The sequence below is a fragment of the Brienomyrus brachyistius genome, unplaced genomic scaffold (genome assembly GCF_023856365.1).
Source record: "Brienomyrus brachyistius isolate T26 unplaced genomic scaffold, BBRACH_0.4 scaffold37, whole genome shotgun sequence".
Lineage (NCBI taxonomy): Eukaryota > Metazoa > Chordata > Actinopteri > Osteoglossiformes > Mormyridae > Brienomyrus > Brienomyrus brachyistius.
This window is the reverse complement of record NW_026042312.1, coordinates 3,495,216-3,515,051: the sequence shown is the minus strand read 5'-3', so window position 1 is coordinate 3,515,051 and position 19,836 is coordinate 3,495,216. Positions and strand designations below refer to the sequence as shown.

At 41.5% G+C, this 19,836-nt stretch overlaps 3 protein-coding genes across 4 annotated transcripts in view; all 3 read left to right on the top strand.

Annotated features, from left to right (window-relative positions):
• LOC125722171 (keratin-associated protein 16-1-like) overlaps positions 1–19,836 on the top strand; it is a 91,987-nt gene that overhangs the window by 41,420 nt on the left and 30,731 nt on the right. The gene's annotated exons all lie outside the window — the stretch shown is intronic.
• LOC125722160 (NACHT, LRR and PYD domains-containing protein 12-like) overlaps positions 1–19,836 on the top strand; it is a 106,726-nt gene that overhangs the window by 72,855 nt on the left and 14,035 nt on the right. The window lies entirely within an intron of this gene.
• LOC125722193 (uncharacterized) lies at positions 13,579–18,226 on the top strand. Its single transcript, XM_048998378.1, has 2 exons — positions 13,579–13,947; positions 15,482–18,226. Exons 1-2 carry the CDS (start codon positions 13,940–13,942, stop codon positions 16,245–16,247), a joined length of 774 nt encoding a protein of 257 aa, XP_048854335.1. The 5' UTR covers positions 13,579–13,939; the 3' UTR covers positions 16,248–18,226.

Below are 19,836 nucleotides of genomic sequence, written 5' to 3'. Positions count from 1 at the left end.
CCTAATAGTAAAACATTTAGAAATGTGACAAAAGGTCTTCTGTTTGTCCATTTATTCCTACATAGAGTTTTAATCCCGTTTACATGAAAAGCTGTACTTATTGTGTCCCTGACTATTCCAAATTTCTTTTTGCAGCAAACTGACAAACCGAATAAGCCCAGGACACTGGAAAATACTTGAAAAACATGGTAAAGTGGATTTCAGCATTTTCTGTCGTTACATTTGTATTAGAATTTTAACAAATGTCTTCGTTAGTACTATATTGTATTTCGCAGGATGTTCCTTGACAGATTGTTTCTGTGGACTGTCGTGCGTTCATGTTGATTGTTGTCACGTCACGGATCGGGGAAGCAGGAGCAGGAAGACGGAGAATCGGGAAACAAAGGATTTATTGGGGGAAACCAGCTAGGAACACGGGGCAATAGAGGTAGCGACTTAAATGACAGGACTGGGGAAACATATTTTGACGCGGAGTTAAATACGCGGAGCAGTGGACGAGCGCCCAAGACGATTGTAAGAGAGACCACCTTGAATTGTTGGACTTGTAATACAGAGAATGTATTGAAGTATTCCCCCCTCCCCTCCCTTTTATCAGTATGCACTCTGCATGGCCTTGGTGTGTCTTGAGTATTACAAAATGCACCATGAACTGTCTATATTATATATCTATATTATATTTTTATTTATGTCATAATATGTGAATTTGATCTGTTGTTTTGCAGTGAGTTGGAGGGATTTGACAAAAACATCCTTTTAGAAATGCGTGAGGAAGTAAGTTCTTTTCTTTTTGACAAGTAGTGTATCTGTCAGGTTTGCGACACAACAGAGAAATTAAATATTTTATTTCACTCCTCAGGGTCAAGACTCTGGTCTCCAGCTCACTGCTCTCTGTTATATTTCCATGGCCATGTTGTCCGATAGTATTATTGGATTTTTCTATACTATAGTTTTTTATGTTTAATTATTGCACGCTATATAAATTGTTATAATAGTTTATTTTTCCTTTTGATGTGTGTGTGCTTAAAAGTATTAAATAGGAGTAATAGCAAATACAGTTTCCTCAGTAATGTATTTCATGAAATGATATTTTCCCAACAAAACCCATGTATGCATTCAAGTCTCTTATGGTTTGTACATAATATTTGCAACAATTGTAAATATTTTGCAGAATATGTACTACAAGCCTCTCCAGTTGCAGCCGCACCCATATCCAAATTCATATATGATATATTTGTATATGTGTGTTTCAACATTCCTAAAAACCCTTAGATTACATAACACAAATGTAGGGAATTTCAGTATGAGTCCTGATGTATTATCCATAATGCTGTACTTGCCCTACACACGGTGAGTTTGTAATAGAATCTTAGCCAGTCATTACTGAGTAGTTGTCACGTGTTGAACTCGGCAATTAAAACCCGTTTTTGTAAAATGTCTCTCCTTTTTTACCTACAGTGAGGCTTTGCTTAACTGAAATACACATGAATTATATTTAAAAGCAAGACATTTTTATCCAAATCCACATTAATATGATGGGGAAAAACGTTATGGTCATATAGTAGTAATGACCTTGTAATGATGCTGCAAGGCTGTATCTCAGCTTCCCACATACAGGTGCATGACTGATTATACATTATAAGGGGCATGAATAAATAAAGCACATGAACACAGTAATCTCACCTGATCAGCAGCAAACCTTCCTTAATGATACAACGGTATTTAGTATTCAAACATTAATCGGCAGGGGGTGTAGTGCTCCTGTATATGCAACATAGCAAACAAGGACTGTAAAGGTTATTTTAAATTATGCCCAGTATCCATTAAAACATGGCAGATGGGCGCCCCACCCTGGGTTGTTCCCCGCCTTGTGCCCATAGTGTCTGGGATTGGCTCTGGACCCCCCTGCCACCCTTAACAGAACCAGTGGGTGCAGAAGATGGATGGACTTTAAACATCATGTTACCTTAGCAACAGCGGTATGTCAGATTGTCTACAGAGCCTATGTGGAAATCTCTACCTGTCTTCTTCAGATTGACTGGCAGAGTGCCCCTAGACACCATGATACTGTGGGGTTCTTTAAATTAGGACCCATGGCAAACATTAACTGAATAAATAGTTTGTCAGAACTGTATATGTGGAATTGGGTGCTTTTGATTGGGGTCACCGGGGACCCAAAGCATTTGTTTTTTTTAAAAAAACTCATCAAAAGAGCAATTGAAAATATGATACCGAGTCATAAATAATTGGAATTTTTAAAAGCACCTGTGAGATCTGACAAAAATATACACCTCTAGGGTCTTTGCAGCCCCCAGTTGGTTGGATGAGAGTTAACCCTTATCACCATCACAATCCCCACCTACACATGCACACATCCAAGCACACACTAAGATTTTATATGCTTGTATAGTTGTGTTACTTTCTGCACGCTATAATTTTGTTTATTCCTTTCTGAATCTATCACTCCTTTTTTCTTTTTCCTGTCTTTTTTTTCTCCTTTTCCTTCTTTTTTCCCCTCCTAATATGTCCCTCCACTACGGCCAGCTCACCCAATGCAATGTTTTTACATGTGTTAAAACTGAAATAAATAAATAAAATTAAAATAAAAAGAAATAGATCAACATGAGGGGCCTATACAGAGTTTATAGAGCCCCTCATGGTAAAGCAAGTATGTTTGGCAGAGCAGTGCATTCAGACCATGATTCTGCTAAAGCTGCCGGACAGGACAAGGGGAGAAAAGAGAACATTTCTAGATATGGTATCTTGATATGGAAAGTCGGAAACGTCAGGCCTATTTATTGAGATCCGCATACAAGCTACAAGATGGTCTCCTGGCAGCCTATTGCGGATGTTTGGCTCGAGCTGAAAATATATGAACTGTTAGGCTTTAAAAACGATAGCTGATAGCATAAAATGGTGATAGTTTAAAGCAGAAAATTCCATTGTGAAACGTGTTTATCACCCTTTAAAAAACACAGATATTTTTCTCTGCTTTTCAGGTAGCTGACGCTACATATTTTCTGACGTGCGCTCTGTCCGCTGGTGGGAGTGTGCTCACCTGTGTGTGCGCGCACGTGTCTGTGAGCGCGCATTGGGACGGAACTCCGCCATGCGCGAAAGTGTAGAGCAGGGGTGTCCACACTTTTTCAGCTTGCGAGCTACTTATAAATGACCAAGTCAAAATGATCTACTATAAAAATGCAAAACATATTGTCATTTATAGATTTATAGATATTCGTTATTATTTATTGTTGTTATTATTATTGTTATTTAATATTGTTTATCATTGTTATTAATTTCCCTTTGGCATAAATTAAGGATTTTTGCATTGAACTGGGATTTTAGTTCCTTCACCTTTCTCTTTCTCAGCTCGCTTTTCGGAGGGAAGTTAATGCCGTAGTTTTTATGAGCAGTCCGAAAATGCCGCTCCACATTTCCCTTCTTCGGAATAGCAATGGTAGACTGACAGATGAAACAAACGCACTTCGAATATGACCTTGTGGGGAAAAAATACTCCTCCTTTCATTCCGTATGGAAGTGGTAGGTTATTGGCTTCGTACTTGGTCCTGCTCCCCCATTCAGTTTTATACCCTCTCTTAAGTTTAGTAGAAATAAATTGGAGGCGACTCGGTTGCTTACTGGAGTTTTGCAGCAGCTGGCGCGGTTGATCGCATCATCCTTCCTCTATTTTTTATGTCATGCGATCTACTCACTCTTTGCGATCGACCAGTAGATCGCGATCGATGTATTGGGCACCTCTGGTATAGAGACAAAAATGACAAGCTGTTGTGCAAATAAGATAAATAACAAAAGGCTATTTAATCTGTTTATTAAAATGACAATGTATAGAGCTCTTCTATAGTAAAAGTAACCTTACAGTAAATGACTTCTGCTGTGATCTGACGCTATATAGAAAATGTAATTAAATACGATGAACTTGACCTTCTGCGGGGGGGGGGGGGGGGGGGGCACCCTAATATAATGATAGGGGAAACACTGCTGTCTGTCTGCCATAAAATAAATAAAAGGGGGAATTGGAATTGCATATGACTATGGAGAGAATGGTTGGCTATAGTGAAAAAGGCGTGGAAATTTTTACTAATTCACATAAGGGACAGCATGAAGGGTTGTTTAATTCAGCATCGGAGGAATTCATATATTTGTGTGATTATGATAATCACACTATTATAACTTGATTGTACATCTCTTGAATTAATTACAGTGTCATGTATAACACTACACTTTTTAATACATTGTTTGGCAGAAGAGACTGCAAAACTGTAGTCCTGGGGCGATTCTAGGTTCAGAGCTTTGGGGGTGCTGAGCACCCAGAGAGCTGCCCAGCAAGGCAAGATACACTTTACTCGTCACAATGAGACTTTTTCCCTGCCTCTTTCAGTCCCCGCATCCTTAAATGTCTCCAGTTGTCCCAAGTTCTATCTGACTGTCTCCTTTGTGCATTTAAACCCCTGTTCCTCCCTGTCCTTTTCATCTGTTGTCTTCGTCTCCGTCATCAGTCATCATTTTACCATCTCTGTGCAAGTCTGCAAATTTCTTTATTAAATCCTAAGAGTTTCTATGTGCCTGGGTCCTTGTCAAATAACATGACATGACTGTTTTGTACATTTTAACAATTTAATTCCAACATTTGTGTAAGAAAAGCAAAACACTTTTTGGAAAAGTCTTTAACAAGACCATCAAATTTGATAAAGGTTTTTTTTAAAATGCTGCAAAAGACCACAACTGCAAAAGAAGAATGGATTGGAATAAAAAATACATATTCTAACCTTAATTACTGGAGGAGAGTAATGAATGATGCTAATAGTGAGTAAAAAGTAAACGGAGTGCATTTTTTCGACAGGGATTCACTTTTAATGTGTATGTATCATATAATACAGATACATAAAGAATACCCTCAAAAAATAGAACAGTGTGAAATACACAAATGTACAAAATATTAATTAAAAAAATTATAAAGATGGAGGCAACTTTGCCTATGGTACAATGTATGCAATGTATGAAAAGATCTTTACTGCAGATACTACTATGACTCTGCAGATTTGTTTTTTTATTTTAACCTATGTCGCCTCACCTTGTGGCTGGCAAATCTGTCTATCACTTTTTGGTGGTCAACTCTCTCAAGCATCTCTTTCTCAACTGACATCACAGCCAGGTGCTGGAGTCTGCTTTGACCCATGGTCCTTCTCAGCCAGGTATGGAGCCGACGCAAGACACTGAAAGATCTCTCACAGCTACAGCTGCTAACTGGGATTGTTAGGGCAACCTGAATAACAGTTTTCAGTGTGGGGAAGATCTTCTTATCCAGAAGTTTGTATAATGTTAACATATCTGGAATGGCACCAGCCTCACTCTGGAGCTTCAAAAAGTTTTTGGCAACTGCAACTTCCTCTAACTGAAGTTCAATATGCTAATGCAGTGCCAGGGCTGACAAATGAGGCTCAGACAAGAATTGGTTTGAGGTTGGACTACACGCCTGAATCCCATTAAGCAATTCCTGACTAACACCAGAAAAACGCTTCTCAAGTTCAGAGATCATTCTGTCCAGACAAGGAAACAACCATTTCCTTTTAAGCTCTTCTGACACAGAAGAGCCACAGACTTCACTGCCTGCCCCACAGGTTGACTCAACAACAAATCCATCCATTTTCTTTCGTTTCTGCCTCCGTCCAGAAGACTGCTCCAAAACAGCTATCTGGTTTGCCTCACACAAAGCCTTTGTCCTTGCATGAATATCAGTAGCAGTGGCATCACTGCGCTTCTGCTTCAGAGTCTCAACCACCGCATCTTTGTATGTCTGTGCCTGGGCAATATCTATGGTCTCCTTTTGTAGGTATCTGTGTAAACATGCGGTTACAGACAGTAGATCCTTTAAAACAATCAGCAAATATACTGAGGAGAATTTACTGAGTTTTGCCTTTAATCCCACCGCAATAGGTGTGTTGATAGTGGAGAGGCACTCAATTATGGCATGGAAGTTGTTAAGCACAGCCGTTACTGAACGAACCTGGCATGCCCAGCGTGTGTTTGACAGTTGCACAAGTTCACTTTGCTCCAATCCTAATTTCTTCTGAGTGTCCATGAACTTATGATGGTTTACAAGAGACACACTAAAGAAGGAATGGAGACTTTCAAGCACGTTAAAGAACTCTACAGTTTCAGAAACAGCTCTGCATGTGTGACATAGGATGAGATTTAACTCATGTGCATAGCAATGAACATATATGGCCTCAGGGTGCTTCTTTTGAAAATGGGATTGCACCCCCCCCCAACTGTTCCGCTCATGACAGCTGCTCCATCATAGGTCTGTGCCACACATTTCAACTGCTCAATTCCCTTTTCTTGCAGCTGATTCTCAATAGCAGCATTTATTGAGGCAGCATCAAACTTTGGCATCTCTGTCAGGGCTAGGAAGCTCTCTTTAACTTCCACAGACACATACCTCACACAGAGGGCCAACTGTTCTGTCTTTCCATCTCTGGCCTCATCAGCCATAATGGCATACATCTGTGATTCCGTCATCTCATGAACAATAGCTGCAGTTACCTCTTGTGAACAACATTCAATCATCTCATTCTGACTACTACAAGAGATGTATGTTGTGTTTGATGGGGGTGTGTACCTCTGCAAGAATCGATCAAACTTTTCCAAAAGTTTTATACACTCACGGAAATTCCCTTTATTGTCACTCTCTTCTGTTTCATCATGACCTCTAAATGATATTCCTTGCTTCCCCAAAAAGCAGGTCACTGCCACAATACGTTCTAGGTACTCCCTTCTTTCACTTACTTCTGCGGCACTTGCTGCCTCTATCTGTTCCACAATATTGCCTTGTGACAGACTTGCTTTGTAGCTGTTCCAACAAACTACACTGTCCTTGTGTGACTGAGTGGATTCATGTTTTTGAAACTTGCTCAGTGCCTTTTGCCAATTACTGACTCCATCGTTCACTAATGTGTCATACCTAAGACTTTTGCCAAAGACTCGACAAGCGTAGCAGAAAGCAGCATTTTTTTTGGAAGAATATTCTAACCATTTAAAGCTTTTGAACCAGTTTTCTTAGAAGGATCTTTTTTGTGTGCCAACCTGAGTGAGAGGGTACTGGGACAGTTTTAACTGTTTAGGACCAGTAGTCTTATCCCCCAAATCAAGAGCCATATCTTGAACATCTTTGGACTGCTGACTGGAACTCTGCCCTGTCTGTCTCTCCTCATCTCTTTCCCTGGTTGGTTCTTTCTGCCTCTCCTCATCTTGTTCCCTGGTCTGCTTTCTCAGAGTCTCTCCCTGTTCTTCGCCTCCTTGTGTAATGAGATTAACCAAACAGTAAATCATATCGATAAATAAGAAAATGTAATGAAGGTGTCCTGTTTACATTTCAGAATGAAGTCTAATGATATAAGATCATGATTCTCAAACTGTGGTACCTGGTACGTGAGCTCCCCATTGTGGTACTTGGAGGAAAGTTATAAGCATCTTTTGAAAATAAAAATACTTCAAACGTGTACAATTCAATCAAAAAAGTACAAAACTTTGAATTAAAATACCTAAAGTACACTAAATTCATATTTCGAATATACTAAGCATTGTCTTCCCTTTTCTTCTTGTTTCAATGTCAGCCTGCTAAATTTTCACGTTCTTAGGATGCTCATTCTGACTTAATGCACTTACTTTTTAGCGTAACTTTTCATTTTAGGAACAGATTGGAATTTTGTCTTGTAAGATTTATGAGTTTCATGCTTTCATAGTGGTAATTGGGAGAGCTTAACATTTTCACAGGTGGTACACGCTGTAAAAAGTTTGAGAAACACTGATAAGGCAAGTTTATGTGCTTTTGGAAAACATTTAAAGCTGCTGTACAGAAACTATGAAATAAACTAGCTTAAAAAATTCTTAGCATATATATAAACCGAGCACTCTGCTTCTCTTTACAACTCCTCACTCCACCAGGACACTGTTTGGCACTTTCTGATGTGGGGGGCACGTACTGCGGCAGTCATACAGACTAGATGGTCCAAAAGGTGACCTACCTACTATTGGCTGAGGTTTTGTAGATTTGTGGTTGAACCACAAAAAATATATCATTAATTTTATTCTGCCCAATTAATGATAATAATGTTATGTTGGAATATTGTTAAAGAGGCAAAAACTGCTTCAACACAGTTTGTTTTGCAAATTCTGTATAGCAGCTTTAATATAGAGAGAACACAACTTCCAGATTGTATGAGTAAAATTTGGATCTTTTTCTGTCAGTTTAACAGTTTCTGTTTTGCCTGTCACTGACTATTCCCTGTTTGTTTTCTTACCTGGTTCTTCCTGACCTTGTACTTTCTCCTCACTGTCTGCTCTTTCCTCTCTCCCTCTTTGAACTGACAATCATACACAAATAGATTGTATTCAATTAGATAAAGAAATTACATTAATATAAAAAAATACTATTAACATCACTAATAAAAAAACTCTTCTCTCAGTGTACTTTCAATCAAAAGGCAAATAACCAAACCACGTGTACATTTAATAAAATATATAACTATTTAAACACTGATCCAACATTATTCTTGATTGACAGATCATGATCTTCTACTTTTACCTGAATGCCCATCCTTTTTTTGAAAAAACTTCCTTATATCCATTATGAACCTGGCTGTCTTTCTGTGCAAAATACACACACACACACCAGAAGTTATAAAGTTAATGGGCATCCAGTCAGTTAGCTACCTTAGGTTTAATATTCGGAACATGAAAAAATAACCAGTTTCTCTCGTTCCATTTCAAAGAGGACTTGTAAAATGGTTGGCAATTTAAGTTTTTAGATTTAGGCTATATAAATTTCAATGGGAGCAACAGGACGGTCAAAATGTTGCTGATTTTCCTACAGAATAGGGCAGATTGTAGAGTAGCAAACATCGTCAGAAAACGTGTTTTCAACACTGCAGTTTACCTGTGAGGGTAATGTTTTTCAGCTAATAAGAGACATGGTCAGACTCCTACTACCTAACTATATATAGAAAGAGTTACTGAAGGTTAAATGCAGCTAACATGTCCTGTTTTAAGCCAAGTACTCACACCACCGCTGCAATGGGTCTCAGCCACCATTGCTCTGGCAGGAGCGCTGGAGCCAGTCAGAGTAGCGGAGAGTGAAGCTGGAACGAACCATTTTTCGGGGCTGGGGGGGGGGGGGGGTATCTATACTAGTTATTAAAATATTACATCTGAATGATTTTTCATATTTTAATACTGTCTCACATAAACAGCATGAACTGTCAAAAAAAGTTAGAAATCTTTAGAAATCCTTGGGGGTGCTTTTATTCATTTTTATTCATTCACCCCCAAAAAGGGCTAAAATCGCCCCTGGGCAGGACCCTGTTAACCCTAATCCAGGCAAAGTTACAGGGTCCTCTCTGTTTCTCTTCATAGGGGTCTTTGCAGACATCCAGACATGAGCTTGTTTTGCTCAGTGAGTAACACCATGGCCCCACAATTACGGAGCTGTGAGTTCAGTTCTGACCCTGACAAAAAATCAGTATGATGTTGCAAGTTTTCTGTGTTCACTAGTTTCCATCAACAGACTGTGTGAACTGTGACTGTGTGTATACTACTCTGGGTACCTTGGGTCCTGTTGTAAGCTCCCAGCACAGCAGTTCCCTGTACTGGAGAAGCAGTAATGGAATATGAATGGGAATCTACAGTAGATGTACTGTTTACAGTGAAATGTAGTTCAGAAAAAGAGAGAATGTCAACCTTGAGAGGATCACTTACCTCAGCAGTGACATTCATGTCTCTCGTGCCTCTTCCTATCATGTCAGTAGATGGATTGGGAGAGCATGGGGGTCATGTAGTCGCTGGAATGGGGTCTGTGGCACTCCTGATATTTTTGTAAGACGGTGAAGGTCTCCTGGTGCTCCTTATTTTGCTGTGTGGCTGCTAGACATGGACGTTATCCAGTGACCAGAGATGAAGACTGGACTCCTTTGGTACTGTGTCTCTTCGGAGAATCCTTGGGTACCACTGGTTTGACTTCATGTCAAATGAGTGGTTGCTCAGGGAGTCCCGCGTGAGTCAGGTTACCTGCATTGTAAGTGTCAGGTACAGCACTATGACCATGTGGCATGATTCCCTGTGGTTGATCCAGCTCGCAGGGTCCCTAATACCCTATTCCAGTGCAATCTCCCCAACCTGACCTGACCTGATCTGAAATTAAAGTATTGGTCCAAGCTGTAGGTTTACTGACAGACCACTGTAGGTCCTTATCAATGAAGTGTACCATTCTATCAAGACTGAGGATAATAAGTAATATAAATCAAGTGCTATAATAGTACCCTCAAACAGTGATCCTCCTTTATTGGTCTGTTACATACAATATTGCCTGCCCAAGAGCCCACTGGAGCAGGCTCTCAGGAAATATGAAAGAGCTTTGTGGGTGGAGATGTGATCTTTCCACATGATTTCAAGTGAAAACATGAAAAGTCATCTTTAAAACGAAGGCTTTCGCTATTGCAAATGTCACACTATTTAAGGTCTCAGGAAGTCTAGGGGAAGCACAAATATATAGTGCATATAGCTGTGTCTCACATAAAAAGGTTGTGCATACTCTGCTCATATTGTTGAAAATGGAGTAACACTTTGCCATGAATTTTTAATTTTAGTATGAGCCCATATATTTAAGTCTTGACTGTTTACACGTAAACACTTAAAAAAGATATAGCTGAGGTCCTGGATTCAGTCTCCTGCATTTTCTCTCTAACCCCCTCAAAGAATTTCTTGCAGGGATTAATTCAGTATATTTTAACAACATATAAAAAGACCAGATGAGTTAGGAGCAACACTTTACTTGAGGGGGCACAAATAATGTCGTAGTATATCCATCCATCTATGTTCCAGACCACTTATCCTACTGGGTCGCGGGGGGTCCGGAGCCTATCCCGGAAGCAATGTGCACAAGGCAGGGAACAACCCAGGATGAGGGGCCAACCTGTCGCAGGGCACACTCACACACCATTCACTCTCACACACACACCTACGGGCAATTTAGCAACTCCAGTTAGCCTCAGCATGATTTTGGACTGTGGGGGGAAACCCCACGACGACATGGGGAGAACATGCAAACTCCACACACATGTGACCCAGGCGGAGACTCGAACCCGGGTCCCAGAGGTGTGAGGCAACAGTGCTAACCAGTGCACCTGTCAGAGTTCGCTGGTTAAAGCAGGTAGTGCGCACAGTCTGACAAGCGGGCAGGAAGCAGGCGGAATACGGGGAAAACGAGGATTTATTCGGGATCGGGACGGAGCAGACAGCACTAAGACTAACTAACATCAATGACAGACCAGAAATTAAGGCAAGACATGGACTGAAATAGATGAGATTGGGCGAAAATAAGTGGACACAGCTGGGCAAGATCAGGGAAGCACACGTGGGTAATCAGGGGGCGTGGCACACACGAGGATCGTACGAGCCGGGCATGAGAGCACCACCATGCCGCCCCTGAAGTAGTACACTCTTACTTAATTTATTAATTAACCAGAAAGTATTAGTTATATACTGATCCCACGTTCGTTCATTCTTAATCATAACAGTTACTGTATTTGTTCATCATTTGTACTTGAGTAGTTACTGAGTTATTACTGAGTAATGTATATTTGAACAATATAAAATATAATAATATATGTGCTATAAATCAACAAACCATTGTCCTTTCCTTTTATCCACTGCAGGGCTGCAGGAAGCAGCATACAGAGGAAATGCCTTGGGTGGGATGGTAGCCTGGATCAGGGCTCACATACTGGCTCACATGTGGGCAATGAAGAAGTAGCACTTCACGTGTACGGGAGAAAAACAGCAGCCAGAGGAATCCTATGCAATCTCAGTGAAAATAAACTCCCCAGACCCAGGACTGGGGCAGGAATTGCAGGATTCTCCTCTAGCATTTATTTTGGCATACTGTATTTATTGCTATTATCCTTGGTACATGTTTATATTTGCCAATAATTTAAATTGAAATAAACATGATTATTATTCATCCATCCTCGTACCGCATGTCCTGGAGACGAGGGCCTGGAGCTTATCCCAGGTAGCATAGGACACAATGGTATACTTTTGGATGGGATGCCAGTCCATTGCAGGGAATGCACTCACTCACACACTGTGGGCAATTTAGAGATGACAGTCTATTATTATTAGGATACCTATAGTTTTTAGTAGTTTTCACTATTATTATGCTTTTTGCCATGGGAGTCTATGGCAGCCCATAGAGCTGATTGGCAACTTTTTTGAAATTTGGCACATCGATAGAGGTCAGTTCCAACTATTCATACCAAATTTGGGTTCAATCCATCCATCACTCTAGCGCCACCCTCAGGCCAAATTTCAAGAAATGTTTTTGCCTTATTCTCTTTCTTATCAGTGTATGATTATGCTATTTACTTTTAAGTATTAGCATTACCTGTCTTGGTGACATCCCATAATACAGCTCTGATGACCTGATCACATATAAAACACTTCCCACGCAGCACATTATGCTTTATTATCTATTTATTATTCAAACATCAAACTTTGATGACGTCAATGTATATCCCTGACATAAATCACTGACGTGAAGCTATGGACATCATACTTAACTAGCTGACGTTTTAGTATTTTATATAGCATGGTGGGTGCAGATCTAACTTAGTGTATAACTTAGTTTCGGCAGTGGTTTTGCTATATAGAGTCCATCGTCATGATCCCATAGTTAGCGGAAGCGAAAATAGTGTAATTAGTACAAGTACTAAAGAAATGTAATGTAATGTAATACCGAACAGCTTTCAAAAATGCGGTACCGCAATACCTTTTTGGCACCGGTATCCCGCGCAGCATCAGTCTGCCTGAGATATTTGATAAAGTGTGGATCTTCCTATACGTGCAGCACGAATAAATAAAAACCTCTGCTTTGTATACTTGACAAATCTGTGTGTATCATCATACTCAAAACGGCCCCAAATAAGCCACGAAATTAACCATGAATTCTACCCTACTGTGGTACACAGCTTTGCTTCTTATGTTTCTTTCACACAAAAAGTTGCAGGTTGATGACAAAACGTGCTCGCGTCCGGACCAGTAAGTGCAACAGGGGGGCAGAACTGGGGAGGGGGGCGGGATGCGATCGTGCTCGGTTGCCGTATAAGGCAGCCGGGCCCAGTGTGGTACGCGCTTAGTCTAATTACAGGTACTTGTGGGAAGCTTGTGTGATGTATAACCTTGTTCATGTCAGGTTTTGGGCTGGTTGCGAGCGCGATCGCATGGGCAGGAAACAGGCAGGCAGAACACGGGGAAACTGGGATTTATTAGCACTAAAACGGGACGAAGCACGAACATCGACTAACTAACATCAATGACGGACCAGGAACGAAAGCAAGACATGGACTGAAATAGACAGGACTGGGCGAAAATAATCGGACACAGCTGGGTATAATGGGGAAGCACACGTGGATAATTAGGGGGGCATGGCACACATGAGGATCGTACGAGCTGGGCGTGACAGTTCGAAATACTGATCGCTATGTATCGCGATACAACAGTTTGCAATGTTACCAAAGTGTCATTTTATAATTCCCATATTAAACAAGTTACCGTGCATAGTGCTTTGGGGAGAGACAGACTCCAAGAGTGCAGTTCATTTCACGTGTCTTTAAGTCATTGTCTGATATTATCCAGAGCTGAATTCATGCTTACTACTATATTCTTGCTTTGCACTTCTTACACAATTTATTTTCTTATTTACTTCTAAAAGTAAATAAAAAAACTTATAAAGCTGTCATTATTATATAACAACTATACGTATTATGATGTTATTATTTAGTTATGTTGTTGCTTGGTTACATTTGATGCCTCCGCACGTGGGAAGCTACCGGTTTGAAAGACGCGGCTTCACTTGCTTTTCTGCACCAAGATGGCAAGGTACGTTGCATTTCTGCTCCCATTTTATCGTATAACTTATATTATTATTTAGTATCTGTCTTTGTATGTACAGTGGTACCTCAACCCGCGAACAGTCCTGATCACGAATAAATCGGGTTACGAACCAGATGTTCCAAAATGTTTTGTACCGGTTGTCGAACCGTGTTTCGGGCCGCGAACACACAAACGTCCCGAAAAGGGTCCAATGAAAGCTCCCCAAAGAACCACCCGAAACGCGAAGAAATGTCCAGTATAATAAAAAAAATCATATTTTCGAAATTACTGCATTTGACTGTTACTTAGTCTTTTAATGTTGATTGTTTAGTTTTTTGGGGGGATGTTTTGTGGTTCTTTTCCGTGTTTTGGCGTCTTTCGAGCGACCAGCGTATGCTCAGTTTTAATGTTTTATTTAATTTAGCATTTGTTAGCATGTAAATGTAAATGTATGCTCTCAGTTATATGTGCACAGTCTGTCATAATTTGATTGTACGGTAGGGGGCGTTGAGTTGTACTGCGCGTGCTCGAAGTGTATATATGTATGTATAGAGTGACCTAAAGAGAAAGACGGCGATATGTCATAGTTCATGGTGAATAACGTGTTGTGTGAACTTATTTTTCCATTTATAAATCCTCTATTATTGTTAGTCTTCTCCCGATTTTCTTACCGCTGCACCGACAGTTTGACGTGCCAACAGCATTATTTGTTACAAGTAAAGTTATTTTAATTTAAGTCTATATTCTTGGTCGCGTTCTCCCCATGTCGTCGTGGGCTTTCCTCCGGGTACTTGCTAAATTGCCCGTAGGAGTGCATGTGTGAGTGAATGGTGTGTGAGTGTGCCCTGCAATGGGCTGGCCCCCCCATCCTCGATTTTTCCCTGCCTCGTGCCCATTGCTTCCGGGATAGGCAACCCAGTAGGATAAGCGGTTTGGAAAATGAATGAATGGATGGATTCTTGGTCACAGAAAAATATAAAAAATTGAAGAAAATGCAGCGTTTCTGAAGTTTAAACATATTGAACATAATACATATTTACATTATTTGAAATGGGAGAAATTGATTGAGGTCACGCACTTTTCAGGTCAGGAACTAAGTTCGTGAGCCTAGGTATGACTGTATATTGAAATATGTTTATGTAAAATTCAGTATATTGTTTGGATTATATTTAAATTTTATGTGCAGGTTAGTTAGTGTCATATGCAGGGTTGCCAACCCTCACTCAAGATGTCTTGTAGTCAGTCTTTTTTGTTCCATTATAAACCTAAAATTAGCTCCATCAAAAGTGTTGGGGTAGTCTGCAAACCCTCCAGACTATTTACAAGGTAGTAAGACTGTTACACATATGGAGATGAATGTGCAGACTTGTCTGGAATTGAGAATCTCACGCCAGCCAGCTGACCAAAGATAGCAGCTCTGCCTGTGCAGTAATGCGGTTGTTGATTGGGAAGGTGTGGGTCAGTGCAGAAGTGTAGTCCACATGTCAGGAGTGACTGACAGCTCCATTGCATTGCCTGTATGTTGTTTTTCCTCATTCAGAATCAGACGATTTGAGAAAGCTGTTTGCTGGAGCGACGACAGATACTGGGCAACTTGGGACAAGTGGGGAGAGGTGATTGACTGGGGAGATGAGAAAGAGCTGTGCTCCCCAGCAGAATCACCTTCTGACCAGGCTGACAGTTCCACTGAGTCACATTCCCGAAGGCGAATTGCCAAGGCAGTTAGCTGGACGGATGATGCTTATTGGGCAGCCTGGGACAAGTGGGAAGAGATCATCTGCTGGGGTGATGAAGAGGAGTGCTCCCAAGTAACTCCACCCACTAGCCAGCTTGGGAGGGATAAGGGGATAGATGTACATGGGTTGGAGGCTTTTGTGATAAATAACAGGACAATCTCCATAAAGCCTGTAGACAACCATCAAGACAGTCTGAAGATAGGAGCTGTGCTGGTAGACCTCTGCCAGTTTGATCTCGAATATTTAGATCAAAGTAAATTTGATTTTGAAATTGTACAAGTACAAATTGGAGAAGTCAAAGTGGAGGAGACTAGAGAAAAGGCTTTTGAAAAAGCATTTGAATTGGAAATTGTGGATGTGGCAGTAGAAGTTATAAACAGTGAATTCCAGCTGAATGCTATAAATTTGGATATTGTTGAAACTAAGGTGGACAAATTATTATTGGAAGAACTGATCGTTGGCGATTTAGAAGCAGGCAATGTGAAGGTGTCAGTGTCAAATGGCAATGTGGTGAAGGTACCCTTAAGGTACCCTTCACCACAGAGGAACAGAAGGACCAGGCAACCTTAGACCATACTCTCTGGTGGTTGACTCGTGGCAACTGGACTTGTCTCTGAAAGTTAGAAACGTTTCGCTGCTCATCCAAGCAGCTTCTTCAGACTGAGGGAGGTAGTAAGTGTCCACATATTTATCCTCCTGGGTAAGTAGTCTAAGGGGGCTCGTTGAGTGAAACAAAGTGGGGGGGGGGGAGTTGCGGGTAGATGTAACCAGTCCCTCCTACTCCAGTAGAGTGGGTCGTTAAGGGTGGTCCACCTGGTGGAGGTGTGAATTGGGTCTGTTTTTTTCCTGGGAATTATTTTTGTTTTGGCAAATGATGAGAGGGCCGCAGGTTAAATTGGAGACAGGTTGTGCCTAATGCCTCTACCTCTGTTGAGTGAGGGGTTGTGCATTTGCACATGCAAAGCTGCTTGGACGAGCGGTGAAACGTTTCTACCTTTCAGAGAGGTACAATGTCTTTGGATGTCTTTTGTCTTGTGCAGTCTGGGAGTTGACTGAATGCTGGGGTGGGGGTAGCTTTCCCTTTGTAGTGGGGTCCGGTGGGGCGCCTTGGGCTCTGTGGGGCCTGGTGGTGCTGCTGCCTTGGGCCCCGGTCTGGATGGGCCTGGGCCCCCCTCCCTGGATGGATTTCGGGGAACGGGGAGTGCCTATGGGGGTCAGCGGGGGAGCTGGCTCCGGGGGGGGAGGTATTTTGCCCCCCCCCATTCCTTTCCTCCCCATCCCTAAATGCTTCCCTCCTCCCGCTCCATCACACCACCACACATGTAGGGCTTTGAGGTGTAGGTGCGTTGCTGGGATGCAGGGTAGGTATTCCTCCTCTGTCCCCTCGCGACCACCTGTACCTCATTCATACACTACAACGTAGACACTCTCATTACTTACTCTCTCATGACACATACATTTAGGGCGTTGGGGATGGGCACACAGAATGGCATCCAGAGGGCGGTCTGTTCATTCAGCCTTACCTCTGGTGCCAGGGCCCACATCTCAATTTTAATCACACATAGACATTGAGGGCTCTGGGGAGAGGCCGAGCTAACACCAGCTGTTGGTCGGCAGGGGGTGGTTAGTGCCATGCCCTTCACCTGTTTTAAAAGCACTTTAGAACAACACATACCAACACCACATCTGAGCGGGCGAAGGGGGGCATGGGGTCTTTTCACACCCCCGTTCCCTGTTCGCCATTTGGGGCTGAGAGGAAGAGCTGGTCGGGGTCTGGGCTGGTGGGCTTCTCGGCTACTGCGGGGTCCGGGGTGATCTTCTGGTCTCCTCGCCAGAGGAAAAATAGGGGTCCACATAGAGTATATATGGGGAGTAAGAGTATGTGTACAGCGTTCATTTCTGTGTGTGTAAATGTTGGGTGAATGTGTAAATATTTGTTTATGTCTGCATGAGGGTGGGAACGTATGCTTGTATATGTGTGTGCCTGTTTGTCTATACACACGTGTCAGGTTGGGTCCTAGACTCCACCTGAAATAACATCTCGGGCACAATAAAGTGGTCCTCCGCAGAGGGGGGGTGGTGGAGGGAAAAAAAAAAAAAAAAGCTTGTGACCCACCGACCGATTTCTTATTTGATTACTGTTGTTCCTTGTCTTGTTTTTGACCCCTCGTGGTCTGCTTTTGTTTTTATTAGTGTCTCTAGTGTTTTTCCCCTTTCCTCCTTTGAATCCCTGAGTGAGTCGTCCACTCTCTGTTTCTGCTTGCTCCATGACACGCTGTCGCTCTCAATCCGCCCTGGACCTGTGACAGTATTTCTGTTTTTGCTTTTGTTTGGACGTACTGAGTTTAGGATACCTAGCTTAGAAGGAAATGTTTAGCCTGTCATGTGTAACGTTGTTAAATGCGCTGATATCAGTGTTATGTCACAGTACCAGAATCTTAAAATGGTACATTTTGTTTTCTTTTTGTTTTCTTGCAATTACTACATACAAATGTTTAATGTTTTGCTGACATTTAATTAGAAAATAAATGCATTTATGCTTTAAATGATCTTTTTGTTGTCTTCAATCATTTCAACAGGTGAAAATGACCTGAAATCAATGAGTTTGAACACTGGACACTACATTCCGTGTTTGTGTATAAAGTCATGTTTAGCGTACATGCGAGTTCATTCGTATCCTTTTCCCCAGAGACAAAAAGTAGGCTAGGCTAATGGGAAAAAAACACACAAATATATAGACCTAATGTCAGTGTATTATTCATGAGGTTTTGTAATATCTGAGACCAAATTAAACTTAATCTGTGTATTTAATGGATTTATGTGCTATTGCTACTGGTTTAATTGGTAAATAGGCCTTTTTCCAAGCAATTGAATATTTAAATGGGAATGTTTTACGTTATTGATTTAGCTTTAATCATGAAGTACCAAGCTTGATATCAATCCATGTCTAATGTGACATATTCAGGACATGCAAAGTCTATACACATAGGCACAGACTATGGCTGGGATTCGTGTGGCCTACCCTGCAGATGGGAGGCCAACACTGCATGGTATATATTCTTTAAATTTATTTAATATTAGTTACATAATTACTCATATAGACCATGTTAATACTTAATAGTGCATGTAAAGAAAATTATACTCTCATTTGACATTAATGTGTGGAGTGCATGTAAGTATGGAATATCCATCCATTGGCTGTAGCACTTATCCTATTCAAGGTCAAAGCCAGAAGCTATGGATGCAAGACTGGGACAACAGGAGCTGACCCTGACAGGAAGCTCATCTCATAATGATATTTCCCACACCGTGCTACTTCTTGCAGAGCTTTGCTGGGGTAGGTGGTGTGGCTATCATACCAGCCGGCGACGCATCCAGTTAGGATGCTCTTGATGACACAGTCATAAAGTGTCCTGAGGATAAGGGGACTTGTGCCACACCTTTTAGCTCGTCGGAGGTAGAAGGGCCGCTGCTATGCATTTAAATTTTTCCCAATATGATAAATGTAGCGTGGAAAAAGTAACCATATCAGTTTACATGGGCTTCTACAGGGGGTTAAGTATCCATCCATCCATTTTCTGAAGCCACTTAATTCCAACTGGGGTTTCCTGGGGACTGGAACCTATCCCAAGAACACTGGGCACAAGTGGGAACCAACCCTGGGGAATCACCAACACACCACAGGGTGCACACACAACTACAGGACCAATTTAGACTCACCATTCAACCCCTCTTGAATGCTTTTGGACCGTGGGAGGAAACTACAGCGCCTGGTGAAATCTCAGACAAACAGAGGGAGAGCGTGCAAACTCCACGCAGAAAGGACTTGGGATTGAACACAGGACCTTCTTGCTGTAAGGCAGCAGGGCAAACCACTGCGCCACCATGCTGCCCCCGTGTTAAGTATGATAAGTAATATGACAAATGTCATAGCTTAGCTATAGATATGCATAAAATGTACAGAAAGACGATATAAACATCTTGTTACTGGTTCATAATCATAGTGAGAATATCTTACTGTTATGCAAACGTTAGTGCTTCCTTTGTTTCTGATTTGTGTCTTCAGGATCTCCAGGGCAGCTTGTGGACAAACAGGAGGTGACGCCTATGAAAGGAGACACTGTCAGTATTCAGTGTCACTATACTGACATTTACATTG